Source organism: Cyanistes caeruleus, chromosome 1, assembly GCF_971803275.1.
Source record: "Cyanistes caeruleus chromosome 1, bCyaCae1.hap1.1, whole genome shotgun sequence".
NCBI lineage: Eukaryota > Metazoa > Chordata > Aves > Passeriformes > Paridae > Cyanistes > Cyanistes caeruleus.
In genome coordinates, this window is record NC_141701.1 from 97,561,024 (window position 1) to 97,576,809 (window position 15,786).

Here is a 15,786-nt window from a genome sequence, read left to right on the forward strand (position 1 = left end):
AGGCCTGGAGGTGTTTTGTGTTGTCTTTTTTTTTTTTTTTTTTTTTTTTTTTTTCCTCTCTGTTAAATTCACAGCTGGCGGCTCTTACTACATGATTTCAAGATCTTTAGGGCCAGAGTTTGGTGGAGCAGTAGGACTTTGTTTCTACTTGGGGACAACCTTTGCAGGGGCAATGTACATTCTTGGTACCATTGAGATTTTATTGGTAAGTACTAGTTTCTATTAAGATTAAATGTATTAAGGCTGTTTTGGGATATTGCTGATGAATGTTCTTAATGATCTAAAATGTATTCTAGTTTGGTGATCGTTAATGTTTTGCTACTACATTTTCAGAATGTTGATATTTATTTTTATCCTACTTGTGACTATTTGAGGAAGTTAAATTCTTATCAGTAACACAAAAATAAATTAAATGCTATTTGATGTATATTTATTCTACTTAATGTAGTAACCAAGCAGAAATCTTCTCTTTCCAAATGTTAGTCTGCAAGCCTAGATCAGGCAGGTGTTACCAGGGTAACTCAACTGCTACCCAATGAAAATTGTGAAGAGTATGAAGGGCATTATCTCTGATGAGGCAATAATAATCTATCCCACTTCCTTATTTCCAAACTACTGGCTTTGAATTTTCATATATTTGCAAAGATGCTGTGGAAGACTGCCTTTATGGGAGTGGCCAGTCTTGCTTGGCTTTGCTTCATCCATGAGGAGCCAATAATTGGTCATCATATCAGAAACTGAAGATATGAGAGGAGATGCTTCAGAAATCTTTCTTATTACTCACTAGATTCATGTCATCAAGTCCAGGCTTTTTTTCATCTAAATTGGAGACAGTCTTCACTAATGCTTGCTTGTGTGATCTGATCTGGCTTGTTATCTGATCTATATCAGATAACAAGCCGTATGAGCTTGTTATGAGCACATGTGCTCATATGAGCTCATATATGAGCACATGTTGAATTGTGGATTGGTAGTTTGGTGCACTGTTCTCCCTCTTAGAAAGTTGTGCTGAGTTTGTGTTGCTAGTAAAAATGTATGGGGTTCAGCTACAGAATGTGAAGTAAAATGCTGCCAGTGGTATCTGACAAAGACCTCAGAATAGACCCCTGACAGAGCCACAAGGCATGAGTACTGCTTGCTGGTTTTTTTTTTTTTTTGTTTGTTTTTTTTTTTTTGTCTCCCCTGGGGCATGGATTATTTAGAGAAACAGAAATCAGTTATCTGCCTTTGGTTTTCCTGGCAAAGGCTGTGAACAGCAGGGCAACAAAATCCAGAAGAAAATCTTCTGGAGTACCTCCATACAGACTGAAAATTCTGCAACATCACAGTGTAGGGTTTTCGAACAATATATATTCTATTTGTAATAGTTTTTTAGTTTGCTTTCTTCCATGATGATATGACAGTTTTCATCTCTTATAGCATTCTAGTAAATATTAATTTACTAAACTTAAATTTAATCTAAGAAAATTCTGGTAAATAATTATCTATGTCTATTTTTGGATTTTGCTTATGAATGTATCATGGTAGACTCTTGTTCAAAGTTTCTTCTTGCCTTTAGAAATTACATTATTGAAAAATAGTAATTTTAGCCTAGAGTCCCTCAAGCCCTCATATTCAAGTGCTAGTAGCTCAGCAAAGAGGAGTTTTTTTTAGGGGTGCTAAAATAAGGAATATAGATACTGTTATGTAGCGTAGTACACCAATGTCTCAGAACTATAGGTCACTTTGTCTTCTCACATACACTTATCAGTTTAAGTGCTATAAAGTTTCTAACTTCTTTTCAGGTAGAACACACCAAAATTTAAGAGAGAGAGATTTGTAAGAGAATCCTGTTTGAAATTGCGGTAGTTTGAAATGTCTGTTTTAGCATGTGACTAAGCCTTTTCACACTAATATTTAATTGTGCTGTTGCAGCTTTAGATTAAAATTTTATGCAGTGTAATATAGGGTCTATAATACTGAAAGCATTTTTTGTTTATTATATTTTTGTTTGATATTTCATATTTTGTTTCAATCAATGGAAGTCTAGTTTATGGTTTGGGATTTTTTTTCTTTTATTTTTGTTGTGTGCTACTTCCTTTCCCCCCCAAATTCCTTAGCCCTTTTTCCCAATTGGCAGACGCATGAATCTGAGAAGTGGAAGTTCTAATGTGGGAGAAGAAGATGGAGCAAAATTCCTATTCTGTATCCTATTCTCAAAACTAGTTTTTTCTCCAACCTCACCTTTTCCTTCCTTTAATCCCTACAGTTTCTAATGCCCAAATTATATGGCTAAACTCATTTGTGAAAGCAAAGCTGGTATAGAAGGTTAGATTTTGTTGTTCAAGTAAATGATTTCTTAATAAAATGTTCATTATTACGTGTATGATAGTTTGCCATATCTCTTGCAGACCTATATTTCTCCAAGCGCTGCTATATTTAAAGTGACAGATGTTGCTAAAGAAACGGAGGCTATGCTGAACAACATGAGAGTCTATGGAACATGTATTATCATTCTGATGGCCATAGTAGTTTTTGTGGGAGTAAAGTATGTCAACAAACTTGCACTGGTCTTCCTTGCCTGTGTGATTCTTTCCATCATTGCCATATATGCTGGAGTTATTAAGACTGCTTTTGACCCACCTGACTTTCCGTAAGTGCAATATCAAACTTGCGTGGCTTATTTAAAAGGGAAAAAAAAAAAAGTGTGGGATGGGAATAGCTACTGTAACCATTTCAAGTTTTAAGCTAAGTTTCAAAATAGAACCACATTGCATTCAGTTAGTAGGTTTATGTAGTTTAAATACTAGTGCACTCATTCGTTATTCTGAGTTACATATCTGAATCTCTCTCTCATTTTTCATAAGATTTGATAACTCTAGAAAATGTAATTTGGTGCTTAAAATTGCTGACTTTTACTCCATCCACACCTAAGGAGCAAGAAGGTGGGTTTTGCTGAGAGTAAATGTAACAGCTTTATCTAAAAATTTTAACTGAAAACCTGTAGAATAAAGTAAAAAGGTCAAAATAACATTGTAGCTATGAACCATAGTTACGGAAGAAACGTACTTTTAAACTTTCTGTGTTATGAAGAAATTTCTGTAACTCCCCACTTAAAATGGAAACATTTAAGTGTTTAAATTCACTCGTGATTGTGAAGGCTTTCCTGTTAAAAAACTAAAATTTTATTACTGTTAGGCATGACACATTGCTTCTCAAGATCCTCAGTGTGCTTAATTCTTGCTCAATAAGAGTTACTTCTTTATTCCAGTTATTAGTTGCATTTTACTTTACCCAGTTATATGAGTTGCATTTTTTATGCATCTTTTTCTGTTGAAAGAGGAATCAAAATGATATTGCTTAAGACATGCTCAGAATAGGCTGATACCTTCAGTCTTGAATATCACTTCACAATAAGAGTTATCCTTTGCTGTATGATTGTTACAAATTCAATATTACTTTGAAGTGTTGGTAATTACATTACAAATTGAACATTAGAGCAGTACTTGTGGACTGTTCTGTAGCATGGTTTTACATGTAAAATATTGACATATTTCTGAATAAAACTTGTGTTTTTACAGTAACTTCTGGTGGGGAAGTAGTAATATCTTTTTGTCACTTGTATAGGTAAAAGAGAGTTTATGTGGATGTGTAGTATAGGTAAGACTTATTACCAAGTTCCTGGAAACGTTATATGTTGCTGCTACTGTCATATAATTTTACTGTGGGGAAAATATAAAAAGAGTTTATTTTCCCCTGAATTTAATGGTTTACATTTAGAGTCTGCCTCAAAACGAGAAACTTGAGTGCAGTTTTATATAATGGTAAGACTGATCTGATGGTGGCTGTTAAAAAACCCCAAACAAAACAGCTTCCATTTAGCTGGTTAATTAGGTTGATATCACTAACCTCCATTAAGTTTGTCCATTGTATAGGTAGTAAAATAGTTTACCTCAAGATCCCCCAGTTAAATCAAACTGACATAAGTTTCCATTGTTTGAATCATTTGACCCTGCTGCTATTGAGTCATCAAATCAGTAGCAATTAGAAAGAAAAATAAGCAAGGCAAGTGGCAAGATGATCTCTTTAGCAACAGTTTTCTGTTAAATCTCCTCAATTTCCAGGTAATGCAATACCTTGAAGCTGCACTGGTGTTTCTGCCTAACCTGCATGTTTTCTTTGATGTTCCTTCTTTTGTGTTCATGGATATATATAATTCCATTTTTAAGCAAGCCTGGAATCCTAAACATCTTTTGTATAGTTTAGCAAAGAAAAATACTTAAATCCTTAATACTCTGTGCTGGTAGGAATTTGATTTTGACAACTGTTTGGACTTTTCTAATTTTCTTTCATTCCTGAAAGAAATAATTTGCTTCCCAATGCATGATTCTTTAATTTGTATTTCCATCACTATTGTTAAATTTTGCAGTTTACTTATTCCTGGCTTATATGATGGTCATTCTCCTTGTGGATTGTAATATTTTTGAGGATAATTTAAAGTTTTTAGTTGCTAGAAGAGGAAGGGTATGATTTACTTGCATAATTTTACTTCCATATTTTCTTTGTCAGTCTCATCTTTTAATTAAGTTTATAAAGTATTACTTAATTTTACTTCCTTCTTGTAGGACTGAATGCATCATGATCACTGTTACGTAGTAGTCTACCTGCTTAAATTGATTGTACTTTCTAAGGAGGAATTCAGGAGGCAAAATAGCTGCCAATACCATAAAGTAGAAACATTTGATCCATATTTTAAAAGCTATTGATGATAGTTTTAGATGTAGAAACTATATACTGTTTTAGTAGATGTAGTATAGGCCTTAAGACAGATAGTATAAATAACAAGTTTCTGAAGAAGTCTAATGGACAAGAAAAGGCTTGTGTTGAAGGAACACTGATTTATTTTTCTTGTTTATAGTATCTGTCTCCTCGGAAACCGTACATTGTCAAAACGCAACTTTGAGGTCTGTGCCAAATTTACTGAAATCAATAATGAAACAAAGACTACACCTTTGTGGCGCCTGTTCTGTGATAGTTCTTTGCTTAATGCTACATGTGATGACTACTTTAGTCTGAATAATGTAACAGAAATTCAAGGAATTCCAGGAATAATGAGTGGAGTTCTAACTGGTAAGTTGGAAAGCACAGTGATTTAAAAGTTTTTGGACATTATTAATATGGCCAATGGCTGGTCAGTAATATAGTGGCCTAGTCTGTCATTGTATCTTTATCCCTAACCTGTATGAAAGATTGGTACCTTGAGCTTCTTCCTATAAAATTTTCATCTGGTTGTACAATCTTAGTATCAAGTGCTTTAATATGAGGGTATATTTTAATAAGCCATTCATGAATACATTTTCAAACTCTCCTGAGGGAGAACTTGTTTCGAGTTAAAAGGTGGTGCAATGAGAATGAAGTTCTGTGGATTGTCCAATGTGTACAAGTTAGTGACTGAATTCAAGAAAAGCAGTTTGTAAAGTGTATAGATTTTCTTCTCTTCACAGATCTATATGGCTTTGGCAGTTTAGAATTCAAATTGCATTGAGTCATAGGATTTGTCTTAAATGTTTAATAATTTGTATTGTACACACACAAATAATGTTTATGGGAATGGAATGGATACTGTGATACCTCTCCTTTGCATTCCCTTAAAATAATATTTGATTTATATAAATATGCTACATAGGGACACTAGACAATCACTGTTGCCATAGTACTCCAGTTTAAAATATCACATATAAAGTGTACAAATACATGAAAAGATACTAAATGAATCATAGGCTTCTCTGAATCTAGATTTGTTTTTTTAGAAAAATAATTTTCTCAATGAAAAATGGAATTATTTGCTTGGTATGAGAAATGTAACTTAGAGTTTGTTCTCTGAATTTTATAATTTACCATATGCATATCTACAGTTTTTCATGAATAATTTTGCATTTCCTGCCCCAGCTCACAAGTCAGCTGTATGTTACAATTTTTTGCTACCCTGTAAGATTTAAATTGTTCTTTTACTTTTTGGAGGTTTCAAGCTGAGTACTGAGTATTTTTTTTTTCTTTTGGAAAGATGTACTTTTGTTCCAATCAGTTTAATGTTTCATTGAACAAGTAATCCTGTATAAAAGCATATTTTTCTAATTTATTCTCACATAACTCTAAGATCATTAAAGACCAGGAGTCTGCTGAATGCTCAGTGTGAGCAGCATGCTTTCCAGTATTCACTACTCTTTGCTTACCTATAGTGAATTTCATCAATTCCATTATGTTTACTTACTGAATTTGAGAAGTTTTTTAGTTTGTTTGTTTTTTTAAGTTCATTGCAGTTGGTTTTCCTTCTAAAAATCTGAACTAACTGCAAATTGCCAGCAGGCTCTCATCTTGGTGCTAGCTCCTATTTTTGGACTGTTTGAGTGTACTGGATAGCACTGGTTACATCCTGGTGGTCGTTCTTGTAGAAGCTTACTGGTGGCTCTTCTGCATTACAAAGCTGTATTTCCATCTACTTTTACCTGTTGTTTTCTGTCTTTGAGCTGATGTTTTTTATCCATGTGAGGAGATTTCCTCTTATCCAGTGTCTGTTGTAGATTCCTTGGGTGTGGAATATTTTAAAAACATGGGAAATATAGATGGACTGATCCAATTGGATTGCCTTAATTTATGTTTCCCTCAAGGAATTTGAATACTTCTGACAATTTTCTTTTACAAAAGCTGAGTTGAGGCTTCCCCAGTTTGTCAAAACTCCAGAAAAACTCTGAATAGCTACTGAGTTTTTCAGAACTCAAAGATAACTCCCATGTTTATTGCCTGTATAAACTGCTATTGTTGCTATTGACTGTTCACGTACAGATGCTATTCATGAGTCTTTAGTTTCTGTGTCTCCCTGGAACACTTTTCAGTGATAGAGATGGCCTTCCGTTCTCCTTGGGTATCAATACTATTTCACATCAACCTCAGGTCTTCCAGTGTTCTTGGAGATCTCAGGCTGAAATGGCTTTTCCTGCTTTTGAAAATATACGCTCTCCTGTTCACTGATTTACATTTCTGTGAACAAGAACTACCCTGTAGCAATGTATTTCACTATTCTAGTTACACCTAATGCTAAAACTAGGTGTCTTACTGGCTGAGTGTGGGCACACATTATGATACCTAGCGTAAGCTTGAGCTCTCGTGGCAGAGATTTCTCAAGGAGAGTTTTCTTCCACTTGATGTATGTTCTGCGTTGTGTGAAGACTTTGGAGCTGCAGGCTCTGCACATTAAATTTTCTTGGGCTGTGACTGGGAATATTCAGATGCCATGACTGGGTGTCTCAGGAAGTGTGCTAACTCCTCACACCATTTATTGGGCACTCATATACAGTAAGTATTTATCTCTTATATGCCTTCTGTGAATGTTGTCTTAACAATCATAAGTCATTTTGCAGGTGGCTAAATATGTCTATAACCTGAACAAATATGATACAGTTCTGCAACTAGCTTAAATCAACATTGTTCTGATGTTGGTACTGTGTTAGTCTGATACATTGTACCAGTTCTTGTGTAGGTATCCTAAATGTTAGCTGCTAGAGGAACCTTAACAATTAAGGAGTGGTCCTAGAAGGGCCAAATGTCTGGACTTTTCTGAAAAGTCATTCTTCTTCTCTCACCCTAGCTTTCAAGTCCACTTGGATTATCACTTTTGGGAAAATGAGCATGGGAAAGCTCTGTGTGATATGTTATGAAATGGGAAAGTGATTTCTATTTAAGAAAATACCTAAGCCAATTTTACCTATTTGTGCTGGCATGCAGAGTTCTACATTAAGTTGTATGCATTGCAGTGCTCAGGTCATTATCACTCCTTTGTCATGATGAATAAAGGGCGCAAGCTGCTTATTAAGAGTTTAAGTGGTTTTGATTGGCAATTCAAACTGATTTTTGCGTTTTCTTCCTATGTTTCACAGCGGGTAGATAGATTCTAATTTGGAGATCTAGTCTTATTTTATATCACTCTAAAATCTCTGCTAAAATTCCTGAAATTTAAAATTCTCTTGTTTCATTAACTCTTCTTTTTGCTTCAGTCTTATCTCTAGATCAGTCTGTTACTCCTCTTCATCTGATTGTAGTAATACATATAGCATTTCTTAATAAATAATACTTTTAATCTTTGCTCTGCTTTCTCTACTGTTTTTCATGTGTACTTCCACATATGCTTACCGACTGTAAGATTTTTGTTAAAAATCTGTGTATGAGTACCCTATCTTTGGCCACTTACAGTTCAAAGTCCATCTTCTATTGTGCTCAAGGTTACTTTTTGCTATTACAAAGGCTTAGAATAATGTACTTAAATTCCCTGAAGTTGTTCAGGATGTCTAAAAATTGGCTATTTGATCATCCTGGCAGTCCATGGGAAATGTTTATTTCCTTCCTATAAAATCCTTTGCCTTCTTGACAGGCCAGGAGAGTATCTACTTTGTTTTCTCACATATGACAACTTGTCTCATTTCCAAATAAGAATCAGTGTGGTCTGTTCTCACAATCTTATCAAGGTACACAACCAGTGTTTTCCACAAACTTAAGCTCTCAAAAGTTACTGGCTCTTTGACCTATCAGTCTTCAAACAAACATGCTTAGTTTGTTGGGGAATTTAAGCCATATTCTGCTGGTTTTTTTTTGCTTATCAGTGGTCTTCTGGAGTCTGGTTAACCTGTTTTTGGCAAAAGATGTGGAAATAGTTTGCCATTAACTTCTGATCCTGAACTGTTATCCAGGATTGTTCTGTACAGCAGGTCTCAACTCAAATTACTGTTAAGTAATATTTATTTTTCATACTGCTCTTCAAAATATGAGACCAGGAAATATTACTGTATACGAAGATTCTCTGAACCTGGAGATAAGTTTCCTTATTTTTTCACAATGGTACGTCTGTGTGCCTGTACATTCTACAAATATGTTAGAATTTAATTCTATAACACAATTTTCCTTTAAAGGAAGAGAAAATTTTGAAGGATGCATCTCACACTACGGCATTTTTACTGGCATGGACTGGAATGCCCACCAGTTACAATTTGTACTAATCATACTGGGAAATGACATGATTTTTATGTAAGAAAAAAGCATCTGATTCCCAGGATTATAGCATTCTCACTAGTTGATATCTTGAAACAGAGAGATGACACTGACTTCTGTTTTTTCCCCCACCTTGTAGATAATCTCTGGAGTGTCTATTCAGAAAGAGGATCAATTGTTGAGAAAAAAGATCAGCCATCAGTTGCTGGATCAGAGGAGTCAAAAATGAGTGGACTTCCTTATGTTTTTACAGACATCATGACCTACTTCACAATGCTTGTAGGGATTTATTTCCCATCTGTGACAGGTAAACACAACTATTTTTCTTGCGTGTGGATGTGTACTTATATCTGAAAAAAAGCCTTCCATGTGAAAATTTTTCATTTTCACCAATCTTATAGGTGACTCATGCTGTTGCTAGTTCTGTGTCTGAGTAGATGCACCTACAACCTTCTGGTGCTAGGGAGACATAGGTCATGGCTGATGACTTTTGGAAGTTATAGAACTTACACAAAAAATCTGTGTAAGGGCCATTTCTTGTCTGCAAAGAAAGCAAAACTCTCATGTGTTACTAAATGCTTATGCAAAATAAGGTGCATACCTTTACAATGCTTTAATCCTCAAAGGCATGAGAGAATGGTTTAATATTAAAATGGTTCTTCAGGTGTCCAAGCTGCCTGGTTAACTGCCTGAGATTTGTTTACATATCAAATATTGTTTTGCCATATTACCTGTGTAGACCTTTTTGTCAAGCTTAGAGTAGTTGCATTTAATTTTGCTCAGCTCGCACTTGACTGGAAAAACCAGATGTGTTTTTTCTTCAGAAGTCCCAGCTGAAGTAATTGTAATATCAAGTAACAGAATAGAACTCAAATAAGGAGTCTCAGCACTGTTTGCTAGTTATGGAGGCATCCCTTTGTATTCACTGTTAGAACCCCACTGCTCTAATTTCTTTACTTCAGACTCTTACCAACATTCCATCATATCTGAACCCATGGTTAATATTTCATTCCATGAAGTCTGACAGTATTTTTGCACTGGAAAATCTTGGCATTATTTTCCATGTTTTTGCTTCCAGTGGTCAGGTCAATTCTAGGAGAGATAGCAGAATTAGTTATTGTATGGCTTTATTTCCCTTCTGTCACAGTATATGCTACAAAATAATTATTTTTTAAGATTCACATGCATGCATACATGTGATTTTTCTAACCATTCCTTTCTTGCCTGCTCCTTTCATTTTTTGCTTCTAAGCTTTTATTTATTAGTTTATTGATTTACTTCTGCTTGTTGTGATGGTCTGTTTAGTAGAAAGTTGGTGCATTAGGTCACACTGGCTAAAATTGCTAAGTCCCTATTAATTTATAACATACATCCCCAGCAGCAAAATTGCTACTCCTTGTAGTTCTTCATTTCAAGAATGATTCTGAGATAATGTTAGACAGTTTTTTTAAAATCTGTCTTTTTACTGCCCTTTATAGGATTTGCTTATTCAAGTGGGTAGTAAAACAGGTTTCTGAATAAAATGAAGATATAAATCGAGGATTTGTGCAGGATTATAATATACTTTGTAGCCTTCTCCATTGGTAATCTTTGAGTTAAATTTGGCTTAAAATTAGATGTTCTTATTATATTAGTTATCATAGATATTATAATGGAGTTATTATTCATTGTTTTTATGACATAAATTTTGTCTCTTTTTAAGGTATTATGGCAGGTTCAAACAGATCTGGAGATCTAAAGGATGCTCAGAAATCTATTCCTACTGGAACAATTTTGGCTATTTCAACTACATCTTTTATTTGTATCCTTTATATTCTGCCTTTTTTTCTAGTCTACATTCTGTAGATTTTTGTAGGTATTTCACAGGTTTTTCACTGGAAAGTCATTAGAATGAATGAAATCTTAACTGAAAATTAATGAAATCTTAACTGAAAAGAAATATTTTGTATTTGTCTAAAATATCAGTATTATTTATAAATATTATTAAAATATGTCAAATTTTATTATCGAATATATGTATGTATTCTACTAGTGCTTCAAATTCCAAGATATAATTGATGTTTTTTGTCAAGTGATCCAAAGGTTTCTAGCATTAGGTGATTGTTGTCATACTCAATATAACCAGATCTTAAACCAACAACCAGCAATAGAAGTTGTTAGTCCTTTACAACTAGAGTACACAAGTACTTGCCTGTTTGTATGAGAAAATACCTGTTCTGTTGCATGATATATGAGCTGGCTACTTCCAATACTTCACAAATCACTGTGAATGAATACAGTCAGTAAGAACCTAAACTAAAAAAAATTGTAGCAGGGAAGACTAAAAAAACCAAACAAAAAAGCAACCAGGAAATACACACACATACTTCATTGTCATGGACATCTTCATTTCATACCTAGGTGAAAAATGGTGGGGTTTCCTCAATGTGATTTCTTAGAGAGTAATCTTCCTTCAGTCTCAGTAACAGATCTCTCCTGTATAGTGTTGTTTGGCGCCTGCATAGAAGGTGTCATATTAAGAGATAAGTAAGTTATATTCAACTTCTAATATTACATGGAGTATATATAATCATAGGATGTATCAATAGGACTTACTAATGGCTCTTCTGTGAAATATCTATGTGGTATATATTTATTTTGCTTAGTTTAAAACTGGAGGGGAAACTTGTCTGTTAAACTGAGATGGCTGCAAAAACTGCTTAGGTCATTATGCCTTCAAGAAGTAGAAGCAGAATCTAAGATAAATGTGCGAAGTTGAACCAGCCTAATAAAATGTCCTTGATGAAGAAAATCATAATTAGTGTTTGCAGAGCTGATGGATAAGGGGATATTACTTTAGGAGAAGTAATAGGCTTTTGAGGAACAAATTAAAAAATTTGAGAGTTACATGACAAGGGGAGTTTATAAGACTGCAGTGCACCATCAGACCTATGATTTCCATTATTTTTTGTTTTAAAATCTCAGTAGTACATCAGGAGTCATGTTGGCTTTCAACCATGTAATTTCCTGATTAAAACAGCACAATAAAGAGAGATTGCTTGGTTGGGAAATCTTATGGTGCATATTGTAATGTAGTGTTTATTGTTATGAAGTGGTGGTGTCCAGAAAGATTGAAATGTGGGCGTTAAAGCTATAGAAAAAGTTATTTTAATGCCTACTGATTCTTTTTGTTTTAATTATTTTTGTTTCCCCTCTTCTTTCCTAAGGTTTGGAGAAGCAGTGAATGGAAATCTGGTGGTTGGTACACTGGCCTGGCCTTCCCCATGGGTGATTGTGATTGGTTCATTCTTTTCAACATGTGGTGCTGGTCTCCAGAGTCTCACTGGGGCACCCCGGCTGCTGCAGGCCATTGCAAGGGACGGCATTGTACCTTTTATTCAAGTGAGATTTTTGTTTTGTTTGTTTTTGTTACAGTACTTCCAATGCAGCTTCTCTTTTGAGAAAACAAACCACAAAAAAAAAAAAAAAAGACAAAAAAAAAAGATACATTATTTCTGCTGTTCCTGGAAAATATGAAGAAAATATTTTGGAGCTCAGATCTATTTGTGTAGAATAATAGATCACTCTATTATTGTAGGACAAAGTTTGAACTCAAATATTTTTGTGCAGTGCAATTTAATTATATTTGCTTTTACACATTAAAGTTAGTGGTTCCAAACTGAGAATTTACTATTCTATAAATGGAAATAAATGAACTAAGAAGCAACTAAAAACTGAACTTGTAGACTCTAGGCTGTGTTTACTGCTTGTATTTATGAACAGAGTTATTTAATCTCACTATGAAACTGCATAAAAATTCTTATATTATGGAGATGAAATTCTAATTTTTAATCATTCTTGTAAGGTAAATGACGTCAGCAAAGATGTAACAATAGAATTCTATCCCATGACTCCAAAAATGAAGATTTGTTCCAACATCTCTGTGCATGTTTTAAGAAGAAATAAATCAGATTTTTCTCAAAGTAAGGGAGTTGGCAAACAGAAGGTGATGAGAGAATTATTGCTGGGCTGCTTCTCCAAAAAACTCCAAAAGATAATAGTGTCTGGAGAGCAAAGCTGTGATCTCTATGGTGAAGTTTGGAGTTTGAAAACTTACCTCAAGACTTGCGAGACAATCTGTATCTGTAACAGGAAATAAATACGCTAAGTATTTATGGAGGGACTGAGTAGTGGTGAGGTTTGACTTGTCAATGGAAAGGGGTTGTAATGCAGTAAGTTCTATATTTTGGATAGTATAGAGAAATATAAACAAGAAAAATTTACTTCTGCCTGAAGCAAAATTTTGGTAGAGAAAGGATGATGTTATGATGTCTTCAGAGTTAGACTTTAAAGGAATGAAGAACCAAAAGGAAAGATTTGTGGTTTGGGAAGTGAGAGAAAGGGCATTGAAGAGAAGCAGGATATTTAAAAGAGGGATTTGACACTTGAGGATGCACTTGCTGTTTTGGAGTGATATAGTTACTGCATGGACAATCAAGGAAATGCAAGGAAGTTATTATAGAAGCAAGAGTGTGTGTATTTAAGGAAAAAAAAACCCAAAAGACTTGAAACATGAATAGAAAAAAAAGGAATTTTAATATAATGGTAGGAAAATTGATGGAGGACAGGAAGCTAAAAGGAGACAACAGCATGGAGAATGAATGACAACTTAATTTCTGTAATTGAATGGGGGAATATGGGAGAAAATAAATACCACCTCAGGTAAAGCATTTTGCCGTCTGTCACCAGTACAGCTTGATAGAATTTTCCACAAAGGAAATTACCACGTGCAAAATGACTTTTGGTAGGGATCTGTGCAGGATCATAGTCTTATCTAAGTTCTCTTTAAGGGACAATATTATGTTGATAAGTACTGAACTGACACCTAATTTCTGTGTTATAAAAAGTATTGGCCTAAACTATATTAGCTTTTTACTAGGCATGAATCTCAGGCATATAGTTTTTAATTTTCTTAAGCACATTTCAACAGCAGCTGCCATAGGACTTTAATGTTATGTAGTCATTGCTTACTTTAGGTAAGTGTATTTCCTATTGGAAATGTGTGGTTTGCAATTTTAGTTTTGGCTTTTTGTAGTATAGATTGCATCATTTTCCTTTGTAACTAGTAACTACTTTTAGTTCCAGTTAGAACTGAATAAGTTAGTTCATGATTTGCGCCACTGTTTATTGCTGTATAATGAACAGCTTTCCCTAATCTTACTGTAAACTTGAATTGAACTAGATATTTGGTCATGGAAAAGCAAATGGAGAACCAACTTGGGCACTGCTCCTCACTGCTGGTATTTGTGAAATAGGAATTCTGATAGCCTCTTTGGACAGTGTAGCACCGATTCTTTCAATGTAAGTATGAGTGTGGTGTTTTGTCTTCTTAAGTTAAATAGTACCGTCTTTTAAAATTAACTAGTAATTATTTTTCTTTTTGAAATAATATGCGTTAGACTTTGTTTTCTAGAAAATTATATTCATATTTGATCCTGGATATAATATGAAACAACAAAATGTTTTGCCTGAACTAACTTCTAGGCACAAAAATGTTCTTCATTGAGAGAGATCTGGAATGCTAATAAAAATATGTTCAACTTTTAAAAAACTTATATTTTAAAATAACAATTACTGCTAATGTAGGTCAAGTGCCTCTAACAGAGACAGACAAAATCCAATATTTTAGAATATGAATAGAATTTTATTTTATTGACTTGGTCCAGAATACGATACCATCTGAGCTACTATAGAAAGAGATAAAAATTAACTCTGTCTCAGCCAAAAATGATACACCATGATTGTCAATTATTTGCCACATTTGTCTCCAAAATATGTGTTTGAGAGTCTATATTATGGGAGTACCATATTTTGAGGCCTAATATTCTATAAGTAGTCATAATGTAGGTTTTGTATTCTCTTGACCACTGTGAACATGGTGTAACAGGAAAGTGGACACCTTCCTTCCCTTTTTTGGATTGTGTTTACATATTAATGCACATCTGACTAGTACATTTCTCATTAGAAAATGCTCTTCCTTTCTTAACAGGTTTTTCCTTATGTGCTATATGTTTGTAAATCTGGCTTGTGCAGTTCAGACGCTTTTGCGAACTCCCAACTGGAGACCACGTTTCAAGTATTACCACTGGTAGGGAATATTTCTTCATTGAGAAGAGTTAAAACTAACTATAGAGCCCTAAGTCGTTGATTTTATTGCAACAATAAAATCTCTTTTCTGACTTAAATGAGTTATGATTCATGCATTCAATAAGAGCATCATTTGTTTTCATGTGTTTAACATAGCGCCATAGTAATTACAGTGATCATGAAAATATGTGGCTAATACAGATGGTTTGGAAAGGGGTTAGAGGATGACATTTTATTCTGCTTAGAAACCCAGAGATCTTCTGTGTGAAAATGAGAATGAAAAACTATAAAATCTGCCTTGTATATATAATTAGAACTGGTAAAAGTGTCCAGGAAGTCTAGGATGATTTTCATTTTGGTTATGCAAAAAATATACAAACACAAAACTTCTGCAGAAAAGAAATCTCATTCGATATGCATCAGTTGGCTCATTGATGATGTGATGGCTGGTTTTAAAATATGCTTTGGACATTGCATTTGATAACTGAAGTGAACCCTTTAAAAAGTGAGTAAAGGTCAATAATACAAAAGGTGAAAGTGTGTTCTTTCTGTTTAGTCTTTTTTAATGGGTTAAGAGTTTAAACATCTCAAACTAAGATTGGGGAACTTCTTGTATCTTAAAAGTACATAATTTAATTAAAA

The 15,786-nt window shown here is 34.1% G+C and overlaps 1 protein-coding gene across 3 annotated transcripts in view; it reads left to right on the forward strand.

The window, feature by feature from the left end:
• The window catches only part of LOC111923691 (solute carrier family 12 member 7), a 62,332-nt gene that overhangs the window by 20,786 nt on the left and 25,760 nt on the right, over positions 1-15,786 (forward strand). For all 3 annotated transcript variants that reach the window (XR_015274543.1, XM_086844047.1, XM_086844031.1), the window contains exons 6-14: positions 75-205; positions 2,391-2,632; positions 4,898-5,109; positions 9,158-9,325; positions 10,721-10,819; positions 11,487-11,544; positions 12,225-12,399; positions 14,240-14,358; positions 15,047-15,145. Coding sequence is in view for 2 of the 3 variants with exons in the window: in XM_086844047.1 (XP_086700173.1) it covers positions 75-205; positions 2,391-2,632; positions 4,898-5,109; positions 9,158-9,325; positions 10,721-10,819; positions 11,487-11,544; positions 12,225-12,399; positions 14,240-14,358; positions 15,047-15,145 (1,303 nt within the window). In the remaining variant the exon portion in view is untranslated. The remainder of the gene's footprint in view (positions 1-74; positions 206-2,390; positions 2,633-4,897; positions 5,110-9,157; positions 9,326-10,720; positions 10,820-11,486; positions 11,545-12,224; positions 12,400-14,239; positions 14,359-15,046; positions 15,146-15,786) is intronic.